The sequence below is a fragment of the Podarcis gaigeae genome, assembly GCF_964106915.1.
Source record: "Podarcis gaigeae genome assembly, chromosome: 16".
NCBI classification, from domain to species: Eukaryota; Metazoa; Chordata; class Lepidosauria; order Squamata; family Lacertidae; genus Podarcis; species Podarcis gaigeae.
The window spans coordinates 30429783-30456671 of NC_139693.1; the positions used below are offsets into that span (position 1 = coordinate 30429783).

Consider the following 26889-nt stretch of genomic DNA (forward strand, 5'->3'; position numbering starts at 1 on the left):
GTAGGGCAGAACTGCTATGGCAGCTTCCCGGCAGGCGGGGAGGTTGTTGCAGTGCAAACGCAGCAGCAAGGAGGCTGGATAGGCTCCGACAGTGCATTTGCCTCATGCCAGCCTCCCCAGGTAAGTCATTAAGGCCATGGACTGCAAGAAGATCAAACCCCTCCATTCTTAAGGAAATCAGCCCTGAGTGCTCACTGGAAGGGCAGATCCTGAAGCTGAGGCTCCAATACTTTGGCCACCTCATGAGAAGAGAAGACTCCCTGGAAAAGACCCTGATGTTGGGAAAGATGGAGGGCACAAGGAGAAGGGGACGACAGAGGACGAGATGGTTGGACAGGGTCTCGAAGCTACCAGCATGAGTTTGACGAAAATGTGGGAGGCAGTGGAAGACAGGAGTGCCTGGTGTGCTCTGGTCCAGGGGGTCACGAAGAGTCGGACACGACTAAACGACTAAACAACAACAAACACACATACTACGAGCCACCATCTTTCCAGCAAAGCCAAGGATGCAGAGCCTCCGTGCTGGAAGTGGAGGTCAAACGCCAGGAACACGGACTTACTTTTATGTAACATTGAGCTGCATCTCTTTCGGCCACGGTAAACTCCAACGGCTTATAAAACGCATGGTACACCTAACAGAAAGGAATATCGGAAGATGCAATCAGAGCCAGCGCCTGCCTTACATCACTGCTTCATTTTACATTTTTATCATTTCTAATAAGAGAAATCTCTCTCTTCTAGTGTTTCTTCTGCTAGCTGCTCCCCACCCAGTATTTCCCAGCTTCTGCCTTCTGAACTAGGCCCCTCTGCAAACCACTGTTCCAAATCTATACTGTCCTCCTGCTCCTGGGAATATTCAGGAGCAGGAGCAGGGAGAGGGGGTGGCTCCCACCATTCTTCCTCAGTGTAACCCTCCTCAGCACGGTCCCTGACACACAGTGGAAAGCAAGCTGGCTCCTCAGCACTGGTGTCCAGCAGCCATGCCTGTCAGGAGCCCAACGTACCTCTATATGATCTGCTCCAAACCGTTCAGCAGCTTCTTCTTCCGACAATCCTACACAGCCATACTCCAGGGGAGTGAAGACAGTGGTCGGCACCTAGGCGATAGAAGGCCATCCTGTTACTTTCTCCACCCCCCTCAAAAATTTTTATTCATTTTATAACACAAATAAAAAACACAAACAGAAAAGACAAACAAAATGAACAAATTCTTTTCATATCTATATTTTTCTAAACATTTTTAAGTGGGCTTCCCCAAGTCCCACCTATCTGATTTTCATTTTACTTCATCTTTAGCAGTTTACATATATCATAATTTCTAGCCATCTTTTTTCTTATCACACTTAAAATAACTTCACATTTTATCACTTACAAATAATACTGTTTTAAAATACCCTATCTTCTACTTCTAACCCTACAGCCTATATCCACTTCCAAAGTTATTCTAAGGTTTAAATATTAACATATGTTTTCAAATATTCCTTAAACTTCTTCCAATCTTCTTCCACTGTCTCTTCTCTCTGGTCTCGGAGTCTCCCGGTCAGTTCGGCAAGTTCCATATAGTCCATCATCTTCATCTGCCATTCTTCAATAGTTGGTAAATCTTGTTTCTTTCAATTCTTCGTGACCATCCTGTTACTCTCAAGCCAATAGATCAAGAGCCCCATGCTTCTCCCTATCTCCCAAAACTTAGTGACACACAGTAGTAGTGTAGTGGAAAAAGCCATCTAGGCCAACCCCCAACAATGCAGGAATCTCAACATGCGGTCCCCCATCCAATTTCAAACCATACTGGACGCTGCTTAGCTTCACAAATGTGTTAGCGGTTTGATTGCTGCACCATTTGGAGGGGTTGATGCAGGACCCCTTCATAATAGTGACAGCCAGGGCAACTCGCAGCCATGTGTCCCACCCCCCTAGATTATACAATAACTTTATAATTATACAAGTTATAATTAGGGATATATTGCAATGATCAGTGCAGATCCTCCATATATTGCCTTTCCCTAGATCAACTCCTTCTCGGTGTTCTTCCGTCACTCCTTCTCCAGAGCGACCCCGGGAGCCAATCCTCAGTGGCTGACTCGCCTCTTTGCACTGTGATTGGCTCCCATCAACACACAGAGAAAGAAGGCTTATTCTCATTGGCCAAAAAAGCTCCCCTTTCATGCTGATTGGGTGGTTCTAGGATGCTATAGACAAGGACTCTGCTACAGAAATAATACTAACAAGTCGTTGATCCCCCACGACCCTAGCATTGTTTTGCTGTTTACTTGAATTATCCATGTTTTGCAATTTGTAAACTGCTTTGATGCCATATTGGCAACTAAGGTGTATATCGATTTAATTAATACAAATACAGTGGTTAATTAATTAATTAATGCTAATACACCGGCGCAGGGATCTGGGTGGCACTGTGGTCTAAACCACAGAGCCTAGGGCTTGCCGATCAGAAGGTTGGCGGTTCGAATCCCCAAAACAGGGTGAGCTCCCGTTGCTCGGTCCCAGCTCCTTCCCAACCTAGATGTTCAAAAGCACGTCAGAGTGGAAGTAGATAAATAGGTACCGCTCCAGCAGGAAGGTAAACGGCGTTTCCATGCACTGCTCTGGTTCGCCAGAAGCGGCTTAAGTCATGCTGGCCACATGACCTGGAAAAACTGTCTGCGGACGAACGCTAGTTCCCCCGGCCAGTAAAGCGAGATGAGCCCCACAACCCCAGAGTCGTCTGTGACTGGACCTAACGGTCAGGGGTCCCTTTACCTTTAATACAGTGGTACCTCGGTTTTCGAACGTAATCCGTTCCGGAAGACCACCTGACTTCCGCAAAGTTTGAAAACCGAGATGCAAAGGGCAGTCTGCAAATTCAATAGAGAAAATTGTGGAAAACAACAGATACATGCAGCAGAAGCCGTTTGACTTCTGAGGTGCATTTGAAAACGGAAGCATTTACTTGCGAGTTTTTGGCATTCGAAAACTGAAACATTAGGCTTCCGAAATGTCCAAAACCCGAGGTACCACTATACTACAGATGTTAAATAACAACCACCATGAAACACTTATTCATGCCCAGAGGTATGTGATTGCTTTGCAACAAATCATTCATTTTCGAACCTCCAAGGAAGAAAAGAATTTGCAAACTACTCACGTTGTCGTAATCCATGAGTTCTGCCGACTGGCCAAATAGCCTCTGAGCAACCAACTTCCCTGCAGCAATGGCCGTAGGCGTTAGCTCGGGGCGACCCTAAGACAAGACAACAGAATTAGGAGAGGTCCAAAATGTCAGTGCAAGACTTGAACTCATGACCGTTATGTTATCTATCTATCTATCTATCTATCTATCTATCTATCTATCTATTCAGTCAGAACTCAACAAAACTCAATTCTGGCAGCTCTTAGCTGGGCTCCATTGCCATTGTGTGTGTGTGTGTGTGTGTGTGTGTGTGTGTGTGTGTGTGTGAGAGAGAGAGAGAGAGAGAGAGAGAGAGAGAGAGAGAGAGAGAGAGATAACAAACATGACTAACAGAATATTTCCAAAAATCAACAAAAGTGTGGTGGGATACAATTGAGAACGGTCAGGTATAAGGTAAGGAGACCAAAGATATAAAGAAAAACACTGGAAGAATTGTACAGTGGTACCTTGGGTTAAGTACTTAATTCGTTCCGGAGGTCCGTTCTGAACCTGAAACTGTTCTTAACCTGAAGCACCACTAACTAATGGAGCCTCCTGCTGCCGCCGCGCCGCCGGAGCACAATTTCTGTTCTCATCCTGAAGCAAAGTTCTTAACATGAAGCATTATTTCTGGGTTAGCGGAGTCTGTAACCTGAAGTGTATGTAACCTGAAGCATATGTAACCCAAGGTACCACTGTACAAAAGAGGCAATACGGTAACACCTCAAGATAAGTCATAAACAGCAGATCATATAATCTGTTCGCCTTGTTTGTTATACGTTTAATGATAATTAAAAAGAACAGAAGCAAGTCCCAAATTGCAGTTTGGGATTAATCCCAAGGTTTAGGCAAATGTACGTGTTATCTCCTTTTCCGAACTAACGTTTTGGCTTTCAAGATCGTCTGTCAATGTGATTTGTCAACGTTGCCGTTTCCCTCTCCTTCTCCCCCCACCCCCGCAAACCGCCTGAAATGCAGCTGCCAATCATTTCTGTGGCAGGAAATACAGATGTTATTTTGGCGTTCCAGAGATCAGAGAAAGAGATAAAACCTGGAGGGTGGGGGAGGAAAGCCTCTGGCATACATTCCTTTAAAAAAAAGCACAAGGAACACCCAAGCTAATTACTAAAACATCCCTGCAGACATAAGCGCAGGGTATTTCCCCCCCCTCTGTGCGTATGAAAAAACAATGGCTTAAGACTTCCCTGAGTAAACAAGTCGATACAAACACTCGCTTTGCACCCATGTGTGGGACTATGTTAGATTATCGGCAATAAAAATTCTAGGACCGGTGAAGGCTTTCTGGGAAATGGTATATAATGAGTTAAAGAAGGGGTTTAAAAATACTTTTCTTAAAAAACTGGAAACCTTTCTCTTGGGTATAGTGGGTGAAGAGATATCAAGGGAAGATAAAAGCCTGTTTATGTATGCAACAACTGCGGCAAGAATTGTTGTTGTTGTTTAGTCATTTAGTTGTGCGCTCCCTTTAAAGAGTGCGTGGAGTGTGTGTGCGGCCAGTCACTCAGGCTCTGCCTAACTTATACCATGCAAGGCGTGAGGGTACGATGTGGAGAAGTGTGTTCACCGCCGCACGTTCCTTGCAAGAAAGGTGGGATAATATAAATGCCACAAATAAATAAAGAATACCCTCACTTCCTGTTCTCGACAGCAAGAGATATTGAGAAACGTTACCTCCTCCGACAGTGGAGGCAGAACATAGCTGTTTGGGTTAGGAGGCACTAATACATGGGTAGAGGGCTGGATCCGGCCCAATCGCCTTCTAAATCCAGCCTGCGAACGGTTCAGGAATCAGCGTGTTTTTATATGAGTAGAATGTGTCCTTTTATTTAAAATGCATCTCTGGGTTATTTGTGGGGCCTGCCTGGTGTTTTTACATGAGAAGAATGGGTGCTTTTATTTAAAATGCATCTCTGGGTTATTTGTGCGGCATAGGAATTTGTTCATTTCCCCTCCCAAAATATAGTCTGCCCCCCCACAAGGTCCGAGGGACAGTGGACCAACCCCCTGCTGAAAAAGTTTGCTGACCCTTAGCTTTCTCCTCCACAAATTTGCCTGTTCTCCTTTAAAAGTCATTCCCGTTGGAGGACTTGTAAAAGAATATTGGGAAATAATATATAATGAATTGGGGGGGAAAAGTTTAAAAGTACCTTTCCAAAAAAACAACAACCAGAGTCCTTTTTGCTGGGAATAATTCAGAGGGCTATTCCCAGGTGTCAAAAAAAGGTTATTTGTGTATGCTACTACTGCAGCCCAGTGTTTTGTTAGCCCCCAAGTGGAAAATGAGCGAGGTCCCAACCAAAGAAGAATGGCAGCTTAAACTGATGGAATCCGCGCAGCTTGCAGACTTAACTTTTAGAATAAGAGAACAAGAAGAACGTATGTTTAAAGAAGATTGGAAAATGTTTACTGAATATATGGGTGAAAATTGTGTTTATTTAAAAACGCTGATAGCACTAAGATAAATTCAACAATGTAAATAAAGTTTTGATGGATGTAACAATGGATTATTGAATGGTTCAGTTCATGTAAAATACGCAGGGATGAATGGTATGTAAAATGAACCACGGAAAGAGAGGAAGGGAAGTCTTTGATTTAAGGTTGTGTAAATGAATATTTTGAAATGTAAATTAGAAAATTTAATTATATGTACATGTCATTTCCGTTGGTGGCCATCATTGCATTTTGTGGGAGCAAATTCTATAGTTTAACTAGGCGCTGTGTGGAGAAGCTACTTCTTTTTTTGTCTGTACTGAACCTTCTGTCATTCGGCTTTTCTGGGTGCCCTCAAGTCCTAGTGTTATTAGAGATGGAGGGGAAACCTTCTCTGCCCCAAAACATTTTGCCTCTCTTGCAAGAATGGTTAGAAGTTGTGAGTTGCTGCCAGAATGACAGCATGATGCATTGCTTTCAGAGAGCGAGAGCAAGTAAGAAGTGTTTTTGCAAAAACCGTGTGAACTTAATTGTCAATCAGTTTGATTTCGCAGTCAAATTACTAACACCTTCAGCCTTTTTTTTAAAAAAATAAATAGCTGTACTCCCTTTTTCTTTTTCTTTTTTTGCCTTCCACGGGCAGCAAAACCTATTTATTTCAGAAGCAGAATTGATATAGGAGAGATAACAAAGCCTTCTTGCCAGCTGTTGCCACATAATGCTTTTCACCTGATAAGCATCAGTAATAATCTCTAATGCAGAGGTGTTCTGCGTGGAGGAAATTACTGTTCTGTGTTGCTGGCATAAACACTCCAAATGAAAAAGAAAAGCGAGGCTTTAACACGCTGATATAGGCTTGACGACAAATGGGCAGCGGTTATTAATCAAGAACAAAGTAAGTTTTCCTGTCATTGTCAAGGAGTTTATGTAGACGTCTACCTCTGTTATGTCTCCAATTGCATAAATGTGAGGAACAGAAGTGGTTTCTCTTGCATCAACAATGATTTTCCCCGTCGCTGGATTTGTTTTCACTCCAGCCATCTCCAAGTTGAGAGTTTGGGTGTCAGGGGCTCGGCCTTGGAAAGAAAGAATAAGAGAGTGCATATGGGTTAGTTGGTTTTTTAGAAAACAATAAAAATTAAAAGAAACATTTAAAAAAGATTTTAGCAGTTTTAATTCTTACACCCCCCCCCAAAAAAAATCCCCAACAATGTAAGGACATAGGAAGAGCCTTCTAGATTAGGGCAGTGGCCCATTTAGTCCTGAATCCTGTTTCAATTACCGTATTTTTCACTCTATAAGATGCACCAGACCATAAGTTTTTGGAAGAGGAAAACAAGAAAAAAAATATTCTGAATCCCTGAAGCCAGCGGGATCGCTGCACAGCGCAGCGCAGCGATCCCGCTGGCTGTCCTGGCTTCTTGCTTGGCTGCGCACAGCCTCTCTCGGGCAAGAGGAGCTCCCCCAAGAGCCGCGCTCCCTTTAAAGAGCGCGTGGAGTGTGTGTGCGGCTCTTGGGGGCTTTTCCCCGAGGAGGGCAGCCCTTCTCCCTTCTCGGGGAAAAGCCTCAAAGAGCTGCACACATGCTCCACGTGGCTCTTTAAAGGGAGCGCTGAGCAGAGCCTCCCGCCTGCATTTGCTCCATAAGACGTACTTTTTAGGAGGGGAAAAGTGCATCTTATAGAGCGAAAAATGCAGTATATGCCCGTGGGAAACCTGTAAGCAGGACCTTAGTGCAATAGTACTCTCCCCCCCTGTGGTTCCCATCAACTGGTATTCAGAAGCAGGGGCGTGGGTAGCGCTGTGGTCTAAACCACTGAGCCTCTTGAGCTTGCTAATCGGAAGGTTGGCAGTACGAATCCCCACGATGGAGTGAGCTCCCGTTGCTCTCTCCCAACTCCTGCTAACCTAGCAGTTCAAAAGCACACCAGTGCAAGTAGATAAATAGGTATCAGAGTTTTCAAGACTCTGTTGGGATCCTGCACCCCCTGCAGAGGATGCCTTGATCAGCCGTTGCCAACTTATGAATCAACTCCGCCCTGCCCACAGACAAATGTCGCCTTCTGCTGAAAGCTCTCCAGATTGTTTTGAGAAAGGTCCGTGCAGTTTTGGGGCAGACACAGACCAATTTAGCCAACTCATTAATGTGAAAAGCAAAGGCCTTGACTGATTTCTACAAGGACAAATCCCAGCTGTTCATTTTTCTCCAGCTTTGCGGATTCAATCCTTCCCAAGGGGGCGTGCTGGGGGTAGGGGTGGGGGGAACAGCTTAAAATTTGCCAGCCGGTTCTCTTGTCAGGGATTTTTAATGAGGTCCAAACATCTCCTTGGATTCAAGAGGCTTTTCCTCTTATCACGTGACAGAGATTGGTTCCCGCTCCCCTCCCAGGCCATTGTTAACCTTTTGTTGTTGTTGTTTAGTTGTTTAGTCGTGTCCGACTCTTCGTGACCCCATGGACCAGAGCACGCCAGGCACTCCTGTCTTCCACTGCCTCCCGCAGTTTGGTCAGACTCATGCTGGTAGCTTTGAGAACACTGTCCAACCATCTCGTCCTCTGTCATCCCCTTCTCCTTGTGCCCTCCATCTTTCCCAACATCAGGGTCTTTTCCAGGGAGTCTTCTCTTCTCATGAGGTGGCCAAAGTATTCCAGCGAGCACTCAGGGCTGATTTCCTTCAGAATGAAGAGGTTGGATCTTCTTGCAGTCCATGGGACTCTCAAGAGTCTCCTCCAGCACCATAATTCAAAAGCATCAATTCTTTGGCGATCAGTCTTCTTTATGGTCCAGCTCTCACTTCCATACATCATTACTGGGAAAACCATAGCTTTAACTATACGGACCTTTGCCGGCAAGGTGATGTCTCTGCTTTTTAACATGCTGTCTGCAGTGATCATGGAGCCCAAGAAAGTAAAATCCCTCCCTGCCTCCATTTCTTCCCCTTCTATTTGCCAAGAGGTGATGGGACCAGTGGCCATGATCTTCAGGTGGACAGATTTTGGCTGAACCTTAAGGAGGAACTGCCTTGAACCCTAAACTAAGATCCATTGGTATTTTGGTTATATGGGCCTATCCAGATGTTGTTTTTATTGTGCAATCATTATTTTTTTTGGGGGGGGTAGGTTTATTATAACCCCACTTTAAATACTGTTTTGCCTGCAATATTTTGGGGCGAACATGCAGCTTTATTTCTAATCTACGCATTTCTCATACCTTCCTGGTGAAATCCTGTAAAAAAATTATATTGCCTCATTTGATTTTTTTAAGCAGAGGTTGGATGGCCATCTGTCAGTGATTCTTTAGCTGTGGTTCCCACACTTCCGGGAATTGGAAATGTTGGCCCTTAGAGTTCCTTGTAACCTTATGATTCTGTGTTAAAGGTTTCTTTGTTTCCCCCCACATTTGGCATTATACGTGCAAGTTTCGGTATTCATACACAAGGCATTCTCAGGAAATAGTTTGCCAGTGTTCACAAAATGAGCCAACCATTTCCACTGATTCCTATGGGGAAATTTCTAATGCGTTCCCAACCGCAGAATTTTGACCTCCAATATGACAACAACAAAAACCCAGAAAAAACTTCTGAAACCTTACAAAAGGCATACAAGAAAGGGAAAAAATGCTCTCTTATTTGTCCAACTCCCTCCATCCTTCCAACCATGGTTTCTGGTGAAATGTCTGTCGAAGACCAGCAAAACACAAAAAAGTAAGGCTTGTTTAAGGCTGCTTGTTTGTCTACAGTACTACAAGCAGGCTGTTTGGATATCTGAATCTGCAGTGTGTGTGTGTGTAGCAAGATTTGGGTCCTAATTCCTCATGTTTGGATAAGTGAATTTTTGTATTTGGATAGCGGGACCCACATATATAGTGCAAGAGCGTTCCTCCAGGCGGCAATAGTGCAACCAAAGAGCAAACAATGTAGCAGAACAATGCGTGCACAGTCCAGTATAAATCCACCACTGTTGCACTATTATCCACCACTGTTGAACTGCGTCAACCAACTGCCCACAGTCACTTCATGTGTTTAGAGCGCTGTGATACCGCTTTAAACAGTCATGGCTTTCTCCAAAGAATTCTGGGAGCTATGGTCTGTCAATGACAAACCTAGACAGCATCTTAAAAAGCACCTTGCCAACAAAGGTCCGTATAATTAAAGCTATGGTTTCCCCAGTAGTGATGTATGGAAGTGAGAGCTGGACCATAACGAAGGCTGATCACCGAAGAATTGATGCTTTTGAATTATGGTGCTGGAGGAGACTCTTGAGAGTCCCATGGACTGCAAGAAGATCAAACCTATCCATTCTGAAGGAAATCAGCCCTGAGTGCTCGCTGGAAGGACAGATTGTGAAGCTGAGGCTCCAATACTTTGGCCACCTCATGAGAAGAGAAGACTCCCTGGAAAAGACCCTGATGTTGGGAAAGATTGAGGCACTAGGAGAAGGGGACAACAGAGGACGAGATGGTTGGACAGTGTTCTCAAAGCTACGAACATGAGTTTGACCAAACTGCGAGAGGCAGTGGAAGACAGGAGTACCTGGCGTGCTCTGGTCCCTGGGGTCACGAAGAGTTGGACACGACTAAATGACTAAACAACAACAAAATGGTCTGTCATGCTGAGAGTTGTTGTTCACCTCACAGAGCTACAGTTCCCAGAATGGTCTAACAGCCAACCACTCCACAGGGAACTCTGGGAATCGTAGCTGTGTGAGGAGCAACCTCCCATCTACACTTTGGCCCTGTTTGCTGAGGGACTGGTAGGAACTGTAGTTCAGAAGCATCTGGAGGGACCAGCCCTGGTCTAGGATCTCGGATGGGGTAGGCCACATTGGACCTGGTGTTGGATCAACCAACTTGACTTTTGTCAGGCAGATTCCTGCATTCCTAAGTACCCCTTACCACTTGGTGCGTTCAGTGTGCCACCTTTACCTCCTGCTCTCAAGGGTCTAAGCATCTGAAGAAAGCCAGCATTAAGCTCTGAACGCCAGTGCTGGAATTGCAAGGAGGAAAAGTGTGGCTGTTGCGCTCAGGACTTGTATTCCTATTGGGGCATCTGGTTGGCCACTATGACTTTTAGAAGACATCCGAAGGCATCCCTGTTTAGAGAAACATTTAATATTTGATGAATTATTGTATTTTAATATTTTGCTGGAAGCCACCCAGAGTGGCTGGGGAAACCCAGCCAGATGAGCAGGGTATAAATAATAAATTTATTATTATTATTATTATTATTATTATTATTATTACTACTATTATTATTACTATTATTACTATTATTACTACTACTACTATGAGAACAGGGTGCTGGGCTACATGGGCCAATGGCCAAATCCAGTAGGGCCTCTTTTTACATCAGTGTTTCCCAAACTTGGGTCTCCAGCTGTTTTTGGACTACAACTCCCATCATCCCTAGCTAGCAGGGCCAGCAGTCAGGGATGATGGGAATGATAGTCTAGAAACAGCTGGAGATTAAGAACACGTTGGGGGGGGCTTCAAAATTTGGAAGTGGAGCTAGCTAAGCCTCTAGACGCAACTAAAGCATTTTCCCAAACCAAAATACTTTCACCCATTTGATCTTAATGGAGAGTATTGAATAGATCCTTTGGCTTGGAAACCAGAGCTGGACATGGCTTCCAGCCAATAAAATTTCAACGTTAAGTTTTAACATTTTTGTCGCTGCTTTTAGGATTCCGCATGGGACACACGTGGGAAAGAAGATGAGGTTTCGCTTTGGGTCGGCCAAATGCATTTCACTTTCTTTCTTTTCATTCTTAATGCCCAGATATTCAGATGTCGGGAGATTGGAACCGAGAGAAATTAAACATTGCCCTGCAGATTTGATCATCTCAGCTGTTGTTTTGATTACAGCATAAAAAAAATTGTCAGCCTGTTTTAGGGAGGGGGGATATTCAGTTCAGTTCTCCTTTAAATGCACACTTATCTAATCTGCACTTTCTGTAACAATTTGCACACAGGAAGACAGTGATCCTTTGAAATTTGCACTTCTCTGAATTTTGCAATGCTATCCGCCCTTCAGCTAACCTGTACAAATACCAAAACATTAGAGGAAAGTGTGCATGGAAATGGGTATATATTTGTGAAAGTAGCCTACACAAATGCATTGTATGTGGAGAAACTGCTATGCAAACAAAATATATGTGAATTTGGAAAAATCGGATACAAAAATGTGCAAAGAAGGAGAAATTCACACTAAAATGCTGGTGAATTTTCATGAGGACTTTAAAAAAAAATGCAGACTGATGTGGAAAACTCAGCTCAAGAATGGAAAAATTAGAAACAGAGAAACCTAAACTGACTGTACAGTGGTACCTCGGGTTACATAGGCTTCAGGTTGCATACGCTTCAGGTTACAGACTCCGCTAACGCAGAAATAGTACCTCGGGTTAAGAACTTTGCTTCAGGATGAGAACAGAAATCGTGCTCCGGTGGCACAGCGGCAGCAGGAGGCCCCATTAGCTAAAGTGGTGCTTCAGATTAAGAACAGTTTCAGGTTAAGAACGGACCTCCGGAATGAATTAAGTACTTAACCCGAGGTACCACTGTATCTCCCACCCCTAGTTGTGGTTGCAAGGTGCTGCATTAAAACGAAAGCTTTAATTCACCCACTTCCCGGGCCTGACAGAAAATGGTAGAAATCAAAATGGGCAGATTCGCCCCTTCCTAATGTCTCAGCAGGGTGCTGGGATGAGAAATTTGTGTGGCTGTTTCTCTCTCTCTCTCTCTCTCTCTCTCTCTCTCTCTCTCTCTCTCTCTCTTCTCCGCCCTCCCACTTCTCTCTATTTGTTTCTCTCTCTCTCTTAAAAGTTAGCATATTGCGTGCTAACTTGTTCCTCTAAGGTCTGCCTGAGCCGGAAAACGGGGAAACTGGAAAAGCCCCCATTAAGCTGCCGGCATGCAGGCCTCCCCAGACTTTTTATTCTCGGCGCACAAAAGAAATACAACAGGAGGAAGTTGTTTCACATCCGAGCCCGAGATAAGGTCTCGCTTGTGTTTTCTTTAAAAGTATTGTCCTTGTTATTATTTTTGGTGACTGATAGCATCGGAGCTCAGGGACCAGAGGGCCAAGAGAGGGACGGCAGGGATCCGGCGTCCCACAGGGAAGGCTGAAGGAAGGCAGACAGATAGCTTGATTGCCGACAGCTCCACTCGCCGATCCCAGAGGAAGTGTCAGTTTCGCCAGCTGAAATGAATCTGCTGGAGCCTTCCCAACCTCCCCGTCTCAGAGCCGTTCAGATTCAGCATTGTTTGGATTGGAAGAGCGGGGAGGACCCTGGCTTTTAAGGCAGGCGGATAATACAGTGAATCATATGTTTATTTATAATCAGATCTCCCATGCAGGGGCCGGGCTTTCCTTTTGTTTAATAATTTCCCTCCCTCCACATCAAAGGCCCTTAAGTGTTTTCCTCCGCTCAGCCCTTGTTTTCAGAACGCAAACACATTTCCCATCCCGGAGGAGACTCTCAAGTTCACATCAAACGTTGGGACGGTGTTCCCTCTCCCAGCGAAGAGAGGGAGGGAGGGAGAGAAAGCTTTTATTCTGTTTTCCTAATATAAGCCTATTAAAAGGCTTTAAAAAAATTAAAAAGTCAGAGGGAAAATTTCTGATTTAGATTTCTGCATCTTAACCACACCCTGGCCTGGCGTGACCGAGCTGACCGTTGCCTGGAATGGTTCCTCTTCTTCACCTTGCAAGGTTAACTTGGGGGTCATAAAAAGAGGTTGCTGGATGAGGCCATTGGCTCATCTGCTCCCACATCCAGCATTCTTAAAGGGAAAGGTAATAATAATAATAATAATAATAATAATAATAATAATAATAATAATAATTTATTTATACCCCACCCATCTGGCTGGGCTTCCCCAGCCACTCTGGGTGGCTTCCAACAAAATATTAAAATTCAGTAATCCATCAAATATTAAAAGCTTCCCTAAACAGGGCTGCCTTCAGATGTCTTCTAAAAGTCTAGTAGTTAATGCCCAATGGAATTAATCTGCAGAACTCACTCTTGCAGGAGGCAGGGATTGCCTCCAAGTTTAGATGGCTTTGAAAGAGGACTGGGCAAATTAATGGCAAAGAGGAGTATTGATGACTGCTAACCAAGACGGCTATGCCCTGCCTTCACGGTTGGAGGCAGCAATGCTTCTGATTAAAAAAGGTCAAGGACTCCTGGATGGTTAAGTCCAGTCAAAGGCGACTATGGGGTTGTGGCACTCATGTCGCTTTCAGGCCGAGGAAGCTAGCATTTGTCCACGGGCAGCTTTCCGGGTCATGTGGCCAGCAGGACTAAACCGCTTTTGGCGCAACTGAACACCGTGATGGAAGCCAGAGCGCACGGAAATGCCGTTTACCTTCCCGCTACAGTGGTACCTATTTATCTACTTGTGCTGGTGTGCTTTCGAACTGCTAGGTTGGCAGGAGCTGGGACAGAGCAGCGGGAGCTCATCCCGTCGGGCGGATTCGAACCGCCGACCTTCTGATTGGCAAGCCAAAGAGGCTCAGTGGTTTAGACCACAGCGCCACCCGCATCTTGCTTTAATAAGCCGTGATATCAACAAACCCGGAAGCCGAAGTGCGGCGATATGGAAATGCAAACGAAAATCAGGACGGAAATTGCTGCCTCCTTACATCCCAACCTATGTAACCCCATAGGAACTCAATGCACCTCTTTCCGGCAACCTAGGTGTTGTTTTTCCATACACACAGGACCACGTAGGCAGTCTTGGCTCCTGCCCCTGTGGCTCTTGGGAACTACACCTTTTCTGAGCAAGTATGCTAAACATCCCGACAATTGTGCTCCGTGGCCACTTTCCCTTCCGTAGCGGCAGTTCCAAACACGGCTGAATGTTACGCCAAGTACACCTGGAGTCTTCTTCGACATATGGCTCCTAAATCAAGCGTTGGGCTTGGCGTTATTCCAGGCGTTTGAGGCAAATCAGATAAGCCGCTCGGGGAAGAGCGCAGAGGGGAAACACCCTCAGATATGCAGAACAAACCTTTCCTTCACTTTTCTTGATATGCATCACAACTGTCAGGCGACACCCCTTGACAAGGCAGATGGAAAGATACCTTTCGATCCAGCTTTGTTATTTTCCTCCCTCCCAGGAATCTCCTCCCCACTCTCACCTACAAACAGGTAGCAATAGCGCAGCTGGTTAAGAGCATGGCGCTGGGAATGCCAGGAGTAGCGAATCTGATCCCCTTATGGGAGAGTTGCATATTCCTGCATTGCAACTGCGCATGCGCAAAGCGTGATTTAGCGCTTCTGCGCATGCGCGTTCGCTGAAACCCGGAAGTAACCCATTCCGGTACTTCCGGGTTTCGGTGAGTCCGTAACCCGAAAAAACACAACCTGAAGCGTCAATAACCCGAGGTATGACTGCATATGAATGCGCCAACCAAAACAACAAATTTCCCCATAAGCACAGCATAGTAAGAGCCATTTGACAGTGGAACAGACTGCCACAAGAAATGGCGGACTCTCCTTCCTTGGATGTTTTTAAGCAGAGGTTGGATGGACATCTGTCGTGTGTGGTCAAGCTGAGATTCCTGCATTGCAGAGGGTTGGACTAGATGATCCTTGGGGTCCCTTCCGACTCGACAATTATATGATTCTGGAAAAAGGCAAGTCTACAATAGTTCTCCCTGACATCTACACAGGAAGATTTATTTGCAATAGTGCATCTAGTCATGTAAACAAACACCTGCAGTTTGAAGAGCTGCAAGTCAGAAACAAGTTGATCCCTACGGTAAGAACTAGGCCTTGCCACCCGGATAAAGTAAACAGTAATGTTTGGAACAAACTCTTTGCGTAGTCAGCTGGAGCGAGTGTGAATCACGGCCAGGTAATCAAGAAAAGAGCCTAATTGCAGTTGGTAGATTTTAGGTAACCGAAGACAGGTACATGGGCAGGTGAGTGAACATGTGATAACACTGGTGGACTTTGTGACAAGGCCCCTCACAGAGACACCTTTCAGAGGAAGAATGTAATCGTGCAAGAAGGTATGTTTTGCACACATAAGTCAATCCACGGTTGTGTGCAAAACAGGCCTATATGCAAGTCTCCACAAGGGCTTTTCTCTTGCTGTAGTAGCTTAAAACATGTCAGCTATAAAATAATTGTGCATATTGTCTCCCTGCTTATTTAACTTATATGCAGAATTCATCATGCGAAAGGCTGGACTGGATGAATCCCAAGCCGGAATTAAGATTGCTGGAAGAAATAGTAACAACAACAGATATGCAGATGACACGACCTTGATGGCAGAAAACAAGGAGGAATTAAAGAACCTCTTAATGAGGGTGAAAGAGGAGAGCGCAAAAGATGGTCTGAAGCTCAACATCAAAAAAAGTAAGATCATGGCCACTGGTCCCATCACCTCCTGGCAAATAGAAGGGGAAGAAATGGAGGCAGTAAGAGATTTTACTTTCTTGGGCTCCGTGATCACTGCAGATGGTGACAGCAGCCATGAAATTAAAAGACACCTGCTTCTTGGGAGAAAAGTAATGACAAACCTAGACAGCATCTTAAAAAACAGAGACATCACCTTGCCAACAAAGGTCTGTATAGTTAAAGCTATGGTTTTCCCAGTAGTGATGTATGGAAGTGAGAGCTGGACCATAAAGAAGGCTGATCGCTGAAGAATGGATGTTTTGAATTCTGGTGCTGGAGGAGACTCTTGAGAGTCCCATGGACTGCAAGAAGATCAAACGCATCCATTCTTCAGGAAATCAGCCCTGAGTGCTCACTGGAAGGACAGATCCTGAAGCTGAGGCTCCAATACTTCCAAAGAAGACGCCCTGGAAAAGACCCTGATGCTGGGAAAGATGGAGGGCACAAGGAGAAGGGGACGACAGAGGACGAGATGGTTGGACAGTGTTCTCGAAGCTACCAGCATGAGTTTGACCAAACTGCGGGAGGCAGTGGAAGACAGGAGTGCCTGGCGTGCTCTGGTCCAGGGGGTCATGAAGAGTTGGACACGACTAAACAACTAAACAACAACAGTAGATAGAAAAAAGAGCCACATATCTCAGTGGTAGAGCATGCATTCTGCAGGCGAACAATCCCAGCTTCAGTCTCGAATCACCAGGGAAGGCTTGGGAATGGCTCCCTGGCTGAAATCCCAGAGAGCTACTGCTGGTCAGGGTTAACAATTGAGTGGTCTAATCATCTAACTCAAAAGGAGGCAGCTTCTTAGTAGATGAAGGGCTATAGCTCAGTGCCAGAGCATGTAGAAGGTTGCCCTTCGTTGCATGACAGATAGCACAATTTCTGCTACGGCAACTGTTGCATTGCGTTCCTCTGCAACACAATATCAATCTTTATTGTGGTCCAGAGACCCAACGAATCATTACAAAGCAATACACAATTCATAAAGCCTACCTCCAGGTTAAACAAGCATTTTGTTCAGAATATAGGGATCATTTGTTCTTGCAACCACCGATAAAAACTTTGCCACTGCTAATGTTCTAGCATTTGTCCGGTCTTCCAATAGGAACCTGACATAGTGAGCCTCTGATTTTCCCGGGAAAGGTACCAGCAAGGGTAGTATCAGTTCAGCCCTGGCTTGCTCATATTTTGCACAATGCAACAAAATATGTTTTATGGAATCGATGTCTTGAGCACACGAGCAAAGTCTGTCCTGGTAGGGAAATCCTATTTATATATTAAAGGTAAAGGTAAAGGTACCCCTGCCCGTACGGGCCAGTCTTGACAGACTCTGGGGTTGTGCACCCATCTCACTTAAGAGGCCAGGGGCCAGCGCTGTCCGGAGACACTTCCGGGTCACGTGGCCAGCGTGACAAAGCTGCATCTGGCGAGCCAGAGCCGCACACGGAAACGCCGTTTACCTTCCCGCTGGTAAGCGGTCCCTATTTATCTACTTGCACCCGGAGGTGCTTTCGAACTGCTAGGTTGGCAGGCGCTGGGACCGAGCAGCGGGAGCACACCCCGCCGCAGGGATTCGAACCGCCGACCTTTCAATCGGCAAGTCCTAGGCGCTGAGGCTTTAACCCACAGCGCCACCTGCGTCCCCAATTCATAAATATAATATATATATATTACTAATATTAAATCTCACCCTTGTGCTAGCAGGCAGAGAAGATTGGATGCAACCCTCCTTATATAGAACATTGTTGGGAACTGAGAGGTGTTTGCGATCACTCTTGCATGCCTATCTCTCTTCCCATGTGCTTTCCTTCCTCCAACATTTCCTGTGCTGCATTTTTTTAAAAAAAAAAAATACCACGAGAGGGAACAAAAGGAAAAGGAGTGCAAGAGGTATTTCAAAACACTGTTTCTTTTTACCTACTGCCCACATCACCGTGTCAAATTCGTCCGACTTTTCTTTGCCAGAATCAAGGTATTTCCACGTCACGCGCAGCCGGCCATTCTCCGCCTTCTTCACTTTTGTTGGGCTACATTTCTTCAGGAATCTCGTCCCGTGGCCTTCCATGTGCTCTGCTACAAGAGTAGCCATTTGCTACAAAGGTGATGAGAAAAACAAACAAGCAAACTGCATTTTTTTTATTTTTATATATCATTTACTTACTACAGGGCATGTGGCCTGAAGGACGTTGCTAGAAGGCAATGTGGTCCTCAGTCAGAAAAGGGGTTTCCATTCCTGTGGTATATAATAAGCAACTACTACCTCACAACAAAAATTAATAGTGCTATTGGCTGGCAGTGGGAATGGCTAAATCTATTGATTTTGGTTTCTCTCAGTTTCTCATTTCCCCAACCTTAAATTTAGTTATCAGTTTGCTTTTTCTAAAGCTCTCATGAAAATTCATCAGCATATTATTATTATTAAAATTCATATACCACCCTTAATCTGAAGATCACAGGGCGGTTCACAAAAAAAAATACAAAACAAGAACACAAACTACACAATAAAAACAGGAACAAAAATAGCAACAAACCAATAACCCCCTCCCCACGAGCATATTTAAAAGGACATAAAATGTTAATCAGCCAAAGGCCTGGTGAAAAAGAAACATTTTTGGCTAGTGCCTAAAGATATACAACAAAGACACCAGGCGAGTCTTCCTGCGGGGAAAGCATTCCATAAATGGGATTCCAGTGCAATTTTCTCCCAATATACATTTTTGCAAGGCAAATTTTCCCGACGTAGTGCATTTTTGCACATTACCTTCCTAAACATATGCATATCTATGCACAAGTTATCCCAACATAATGCGCACTTTGCTAGGCTGGAGAACTGCATTGCAAAATTCAGAGAAGTGTGAATTTCAAAAGATGGAAGCGTTTCGATTCGTGAATTGTTTTGGAGTGTGCAAATCTGGAAGCTTCACTTTTAAACAGGAAGCGAGTTGAGTTTGTCCCCACAATCCAGTGTGGACGAGGGATTAGCAGTAAGATGGTTCCCGGTGCCCAAACTGTGCCTGGGCACCCAAAGGAACCAAGTTGTTTGAACCCCGTACTTGATACCTAGCCCCGAGAACACAAAGGGTTTTACCCCCTCCCCACGGCACCTGTCAGATGCCTCGTCAATATAGACGACTCGTTAAGGTATCCTGGAGGGCTCGTTTTACGGATGGAAAAGATGCCTTTGCAGAAGACATCTCCAAATGTTTGAACCAATGCCATGCTGCTGTCAGGCTCTAAACGCTCCTACTGACAACTTTGTTCAAAAAAGATGCCACAGCTGTTGATGGCGATAAGTCAAAACTGTCATCCGTCAAAGGATGAGTCTGGTAGTCGTGTAAAGGAAATATCACAAAACGCCCACACAGGAGAATTTAAGTGCTGGTGTTTGGCTTTTTTAAAATAAATTAAAAAATACATTTTACACTCATGCTCTCAGTTGCAACTGGCCCCAAAAAAGTGGGGGGCAAGATGTTTGTTCTCTTCTGAAACTTAACACTCCTGTTTCCCTTTCAGCCTGTGCCGACGTGAGCCCCTGTGCCTATTTCGTCTCAGAAGGGACCCGACCCCTCACCTGGGGGGGGGAATCTGCTGGGGGCCCTTGAGAAAGATCGCTGCCTAAGGATGGTGATCTGTCCGGAGTGACAGCATTAGGCTTGATGAACCGTGAACAGGGACACGGGTGGCGCTGTGGTCTAAACCACAGAGCCTCTTGGGCTTGCCGATCGGAAGGTCAGCGGTTCGAATCCCCGCAACAGAGTGAGCCCCTTTTGCTCTGTCCCAGCTCCTGCCACCCTAGCAGTTTGAAAGCACACCGGTGCAAGTAGATAAATAGGTACTGCTGCGGTGGGAAGGTAAACGGCATTTCCGTGCATTCTGGTTTCCGTTACGGTTTTCCGTTGCGCCAGAAGCAGTTTAATCATGCTGGCCACATGACCTGGAAAGCTGTCTGTGAACAAACGCTAGCTCCCTCGGCCTTAAAGCAAGATGAGCACCGCAACCCCAAACGCCTTTGACCGGACTTAACCGTCAAGGGGTCCTTGACCATTTTACCTTTACCTGATGAACTGTGAGCAGGAGACCTCTTCTGATACCTGACAGCCAAGCCCCACACTGTGTAGACTCGGGCAGAAAGCAGCGAAGGAGCTTGGAAACCACCTGCCAGTAAAATCTAGAAGCCAGAGTTGGGCGCCCGAAAAACAGCAAACGACTTACCTGGTCAAATCCTCGGAGCGGGATGCTTCTCATCATAACTGTCGCGTTCAGTCCGAGGCCAGTGAGAAAGCCAGCACATTCGAGGGAAACATCTGGAGGATTGTGGCTCAAGGAAAACAGCTCGAGTATTTTGAGAGGGCAAATGGACAAGAACTGCAACAGCAAGAGGTAAGGCAGCCATGTTTTTTCTTTTGGTCCAACCCAGTGCGATGCTTCTCAAGCACCTATCATCCAGCTGGTTGTTGGGGGTCTGAGAACCACAGGGCAAAGCACCAAGTACAGGGCTGGTGAAGCTTCTTTCTATGAAGCAGAGGTGGCCGTGGTGTATGTACTCATAATAATAATTTTATTATTTACACCTCGCCCATCTGGCTGGGTTTCCCCAGGCACTCTGGGCGGGTTCCAACACATATAAAAACATAATAAAACATCAAAACATTAAAAACTTCCCTAAACAGGGCTGCCTTCAGATATCTTCTAAAAGTCTGATACTTGTTTATTTCTTTGACATCTGATGCAAGGGCGTTCCACAGAGCAGGCACCACCACCGAGAAGGCCCTCTGCCTGGTTCCCTGAAACCTCACTTCTCGCAGCGAGTGAATCGCCAGAAGGCCCTTGGTACTAGACCTCAGCTGAACGATGGGGGTGGAGATGCTTCTTCAGGTATACAGTACCGAGGCCGTTTAGGGCTTTAAAAATCAGCACCAACACATTGAATTGTTCTTGAAAACGTATTGGAAGCCTGTGTAGATCCTTTAGGACCAGGGATATATGATCCCAGTGTCCACTCCCAGTCACTAGTCTCAGCTGCACAGTTAACTCATCAGGGTTGAACTCACCACCTGACAGCTGATGGGCACTGGGGCTATTAAAGTAATGAACCTTAGGTTTCAGCGTCCCTAATCCTGGAGGACCCCAGGAAAAACTTTAGCCCACATGGCTTTAAAATGTTGGGTCTAGCAGACCTGATTTGTTGTCTATAGTTCAACAACCCGAGTTTGAGAGTCAGTAGCACAAATGTTGTAAAGGTGTGGTGATCTGTCGTGGAACAAACTCAATGATTAAGATAAAAGTGGTTAACCAGACCATGGTTGCTGGCTGCTAAGGGCCCCCCGTGACAATTAAACCATGGATTTATTTTAACCATGGATTTCAACACTTGAGACTATTGAACCTTCACAGGAAATGTAAATGGGTCACGTGATATAATAAATCATTACAGCGTTTACAAAAGATACAGCTGGCTCCGACAACCAACCTGTTCGATGCGAAGCGAGGGAAGAAAAGAAAAGAGGAATGAGATGGGAAATACTGCTGTAAACAAAACAAATTATTTTCTGGAGCACAGTGCGGCACGATAACAGGTAAACTGCACAGAAAGACATGTCAGGTTTCACAGGTAGACAGGGGTAGAGAAAAAATAGCTTTTCAAAAACAAAACATACACAGAGCTTAACAATTGGAGTGCCTGTTTTGAAAAGTTAAAACAGCTAGAAATTACATGACGCTCCCAAAGTACATCCAGTGATCGAAAAACGTTTAGGCTGCAAACCCAAAAAAGCACATCGTGGGAAGTAAGCTGCATGGAATACAGTGGGACTAGCTTCTGAGTAAATATGTACAGAATTGCAAGGCCAAGCTGCAATCCTAAGCACGCCTACAGCCCCTTCAGACTGGCAAAGATTTTTGTTGTCGTATTTCACAATAGGCCATCAACAGCACTGACGTTCTAGGTGAGAAAGTGATTCAGATGAGATTTCTCAGCAACGTGAGTTCAAATGAAATCCCAGAAAGCAAACGCCCAGGTGAGCATCGGGAGGGTCCACTAGAGCTGGATTAAGGTATGATGAGGCCCTAAGCTGCTGAAGATAATGGGGCCCTTTATATGTCCAGCTGTCCTTTGTCAACAACAGGTTGCCACTATTTTTTGTGTTGGATACATGCTATATGGTAATTTATGGACCTAATAGGTATCTAAAGCCATTTGCACATAACAAAATATGTATTTTATCAAAGTAATTATTGAAAAGTCCAAACAGAATGCAAAGTATATGCAGAATGTAGGCACCCTATATATAGAAATGAGCAAGCCAGTGATATTTTAGGGAGCTGGCTAGCAGGCGGGGCCCATTGCTTATATCATAGGAGCCAACACAACACAAAACACTGTTGCTGTATGTAGGTTTTATTGTGTTTGTTTTTTATCTTATATTTTGGAAATGTACATCCAGTTTTTTCCCTTTAATGTTTTTTTTGGGGGGCCAAGAGAGTAGGGCCCTAAGCTATAGCTTGTTTAGCTTGCACATGATTAAAGGAGTCTTAAGTTGATTATCTGTGGGAAGCGGGTGGCGCTGTGGGTTAAACCACAGAGCCTAGGACTTGCCGATCAGAAGGTCGGCGGTTCGAATCCCTGCAATGGGGTGGGCTCCCGTTGCTCGGTCCCTGCTCCTGCCAACCTAGCAGTTCGAAAGCACGACAAAGTGCAAGTAGATAAATAGGTACCACTCTGGCGGGAAGGTAAACGGCATTTCCGTGCGCTGCTCTGGTTCGCCAGAAGCGGCTTAATCATGACCCGGAAGCTGTACGCCGGCTCCCTCGGCCAATAAAGCGAGATGAGCGCCGCAACCCCAGAGTCGCTCACGACTGGACCTAATGGTCAGGGGTCACTTTACCTAAGTTGATTATTAAAACCATTAGACAATCATGGCTGCAACACTACAGGCACTGAACAGGGATGAAAGGGCCATTGAACTTAATGGGACTTGGTCCAAGGACAGAGATAGAGAGCTATACTGTCAAACTGTATCAGATTTCCACGGGGGGGGGGGGCACAGCAATTCTGGGTAGGAGCGGATTGGCAGATGTACTCCAACACATTCCAAGCCATGTCAGTTTGGACTGGCCAGGGCAGAAAGCAGGATGGAGTGGGGGTGCAGTTTTTTGTTCCTTTTCAATATGTGTGTGCATAATGTGATACCAGGCACATTTGGTCTCTTACAATGGTCTGACTCAGTATAACGCAGCTTCCTATCTTTCTTCTTTGTTCCTTCGTAACCAATACATTCAAGTGGCCAATCAGACGAAGGTTGATGCTGTACCCAATAATCCTTTCTGCCCCCTCATCAAAGTGGAAATAAAACGGTTCGCCAGCCAGGTTTCTTAACAGAAAAAATCCAAACCATTTCACTACAAAACCATTTTTAAAAAGAAAACGATGGAGGGGAAGACAGTGGTTTTTGGTTGTGATGTGGGAGGGGCTCCTTCTGAAAAACTGAGCTGTTTGCGAAAAGGCTGCCCCGATGGCAGGAAAGAGAAAAACTCAAAGAAAGGAGGAGGGGCAAATTAATGAGGATAATCTGCAGGCAACTTGGGGAGAGAGGTAGAGATGGAAAGAATGTGCAAATATTGTACATTAAGACAGCAACTCCTCAGCAAGGCAAACTAACATGTGGGTGGCCCTGCGCATTGGCCCTTTCAAAAGGATAAGGCAACGCTAGATCACATAATAGCCATGTCAAAGCTAATCCCCAAGAGGTACTAATAATATAATTCCACCTCAGAAAGAAACCCAAGAAAGCAGGCTCTTCAAATAATGCTGTGGGTGCCCCGACGAGAATCACCCACCCTCCGCCGCGCCACGAGGGGTGGAGTGACAGGAATGCGCCTAGAGATATTATCTTACGGCTCCCGCACAGACAGGGCGGGCTTGCAATTGTCCGGCTCTCGTAAACCACGATTCGGCTTCTGAGAATAGATGGGGCTCAGAAGGATCAGACCCTGAGATTTGGCTTCCACAATGGAGACAGACAAGAGCGTGACACTTTGCGGATGTTCAGGCGCTCTTAAAATGGTATTCCTGGGGGTGGGGGGCGAACAGATGAGCAAGGAAAGTGGGACCCTGCGAGCCCTCGTGGTTGTAAATGTCCAGGAAGGGTGGGAGGAGAAACACCCACCACCTGCCATTCATTGAGAGGAAGTTCTCACTTCCCCTCCAACATCGGAAGGCATAGCTAAATCCAATATCATTTGGATGCCTAATGGGACGTACGGATTGCCAATGTTCATTTGTATTCTTAAATCGGGATCGACAGAATGCTTTCACTGTTAACATCTGCTGATGATGTTTCTTCCCCCTGTTATAAGAGCATATCTAACTATATACATAAAAACGTAAGGCTGTCGTCACGCTTCAGTTTGTGACAGCCAACAGGCATGCGAGGGGCGGGTCTGTGAGGTGTAAAAGGAAGGGGGTTGGTCAGCTGTGCAGGAAGGATGGTTGGCAAAGGGACAGGCGGGGTTGGCTAGTGGAGCAAGCAGGGGCGGGAGTCAACGAATCAAAGTGAAGAAGCGTGACGCTTTTTCTGCTCTCCCGCAAGTCATGAATGTCAAACGTTACTTAATGTTAAGGGTGTGCCCGTTTGCACGTGGGAAACGGGGTGGATTTCTATCCATGTAAGGAGAGCCTGCTGGATCAGGCCAATGGCCCACCTAGTGCAGGATCCTGTTCTGACAGCAGCCAACCAGATGCAAGCAGGATTTGGGCACCCCCTGCAGTATTCAGGCGCACTGCTGCCTCCAGCTATAGAGGCAGGGCATAGCCTTTGTCACATAATCTTTAGGTGCCAGGCAGAAACATTCCTCTTGTCTCAGGCCTTTGGCTTATTAAACCATCAATAGCCTTTTAAACTGTGTTGGGGGTGTTGCTGCTGTTTTGTTTGTTATTGTGATATGCATTTTTATGTTTTCGTATTGCAAATTGCCCTGTGATCTTGAGATAAAGGGTGGTATAGAACTTTAATAAATAATAGTAATAGCAGCAGTAGTTGTCACTGGTAGCCTTTCCCCTCATGAATTTGTCTAATCCTCTTTTTAAAGCCGTCCCAGTTGGGACTGCCTCTTGTGGGAGGGAGTTCCGCAGTTTAACAATGTGCTTTGTGAAGAAGTCGTTCCTTTTCCCTTCCCTGAATCCTCCAGCAGTTCCGTGAGTTCTAGTGTTAGGCATGAGGGAGAGGAACATATTCTCTGCCCACTTTCTGAGCACCATGCGTAATTTTACAAAATTCTATCTTGCCTCCTGTTACCGTACTTTTCTGTGTATAAGACAACCCCATGTATAAGACGCACCCTATTTTGGGCGACTCAAAATTAAGAAAATGGGGGGGGGGACAGGGTTGTTGAGCTTTATTTAGGTGGGATTGCTGAATTTTTTTCGCACGTGGCGAAAAATCTGCCTCTCGTCTGTCACCTCGCCAGCAGAAGCTGCCAATTGCCCGCCCAACTGCTGCAGCGTCAGCCAATCAACACCAGCCCTTGACGCAACAACCAATAACATGCCCAATAGCTGCTGACAGCCATGGCAGCAACCTATCAAACGCCCACCCTATGCACTATCCATGTATAAGACAACCCCCACTTTTAGAACCATTTTTAAAGAAAAAAACCAAGTCTTATACATGGTACTCACTTTTTCTTTAAACTAAAAAGCCCCAAATGCTGCAACCTGCAGAAGCAGCTGGGAAGAAAGGAGTTCAGCGATAATTTTTAAAAATAAGTTGTGTGTCCTTGTTTCTCAGTTTGATCCTTTTACGTGGTTTTGTACGTTTTGTGGTATTTTATGCACTGCGATTTGCTGCCGTTTTATTGATTATAGATTAGTAATTTATTATGATGAGTGTAAACTGTTTAAATTATTATTTGCCGGTGTTTAATTTTATTGTTTACTATGGGATTCTAATGGATTATTGAATATTGCTTTATTTGATAGAAGTTGTTTATTTTAAAGATCTTGTGACTTTTTAAACATAGGATCTGATTGTTAGTATTACTGTTTGATGTTTTATTATTTTGGGGTATGTTGGAAGCTGCCCAGAGTGGTTGGGGCAACCCAGCCAGCTGGGTGGGGTATAAATAAAAATTATTATTATTATTATTATTATTATTATTATTATTATTAAATGCAGGAAACTTTTTGCCCAATATGGGGCTTGAACCCACAACTTTGGGATTAAGAGTCTCATGCTCTAAACCAGCAGTTCTCAACTTGTGGGTCCCCAGATGTTGGACTACAACTCCCATCATCCCTGAGCTCTGGCCTTGCTAGCCAGGGGTGATGGGAGTTGTAGTCCAACAACATCTGGGGACCCACAGCTTGGGAAAGGCTTACTCTTTATTTTACAATGTTGTTTTTAAATGCTGTAAGCTGCCTTGAACCCCCACTTGGGAGAACTGGAATATATAAATATATTAAATAACAACAAAAACAACTTGGAAGGTGGCAGCTTGGCAAAGGCTCCCCTGTGCTGCTGACTGTGTAGCTCATATATAGTTTATATATATATATACACACACACACACAGAGAGAGAGAGAGAGGTGTAAAACAGAGGCAGAGCACATAGATGCAAAGCAAAGTTGGGAGACTATTATTGTTTTCAAATGTCAAGGCATTTAACTGAATCATGGGAACGTTTCTACGGGAAATTCGTTTGACAGAAACAAATTGTTGCTGAATGCACCGGCTCTCGCTCTCCGTCTGCAGTAACACAGTCTGATAAAGTACAGAAGTGCTACTGTAGGCCTCAAGGCTTATTTTGACTAAAGCTTAGGAATGCAACGTATAAACACAGGACTCCCGCATTACACTGTTACAACTTGCAC

General features: G+C 45.2%; 1 protein-coding gene across 1 annotated transcript in view; it reads right to left on the reverse strand.

Moving 5' to 3' along the window:
* Nucleotides 1-26889, reverse strand: part of TXNRD2 (thioredoxin reductase 2) — a 64946-nt gene that overhangs the window by 15465 nt on the left and 22592 nt on the right. Inside the window, exons 9-15 of the mRNA XM_083717385.1 lie at nucleotides 21473-21492; nucleotides 20235-20326; nucleotides 17940-18114; nucleotides 6560-6696; nucleotides 3146-3241; nucleotides 1005-1097; nucleotides 561-632 (exon numbers count right to left, since the gene is read on the reverse strand). Of these exons, the coding sequence (XP_083573511.1) occupies nucleotides 561-632; nucleotides 1005-1097; nucleotides 3146-3241; nucleotides 6560-6696; nucleotides 17940-18114; nucleotides 20235-20326; nucleotides 21473-21492 (685 nt within the window). The remainder of the gene's footprint in view (nucleotides 1-560; nucleotides 633-1004; nucleotides 1098-3145; nucleotides 3242-6559; nucleotides 6697-17939; nucleotides 18115-20234; nucleotides 20327-21472; nucleotides 21493-26889) is intronic.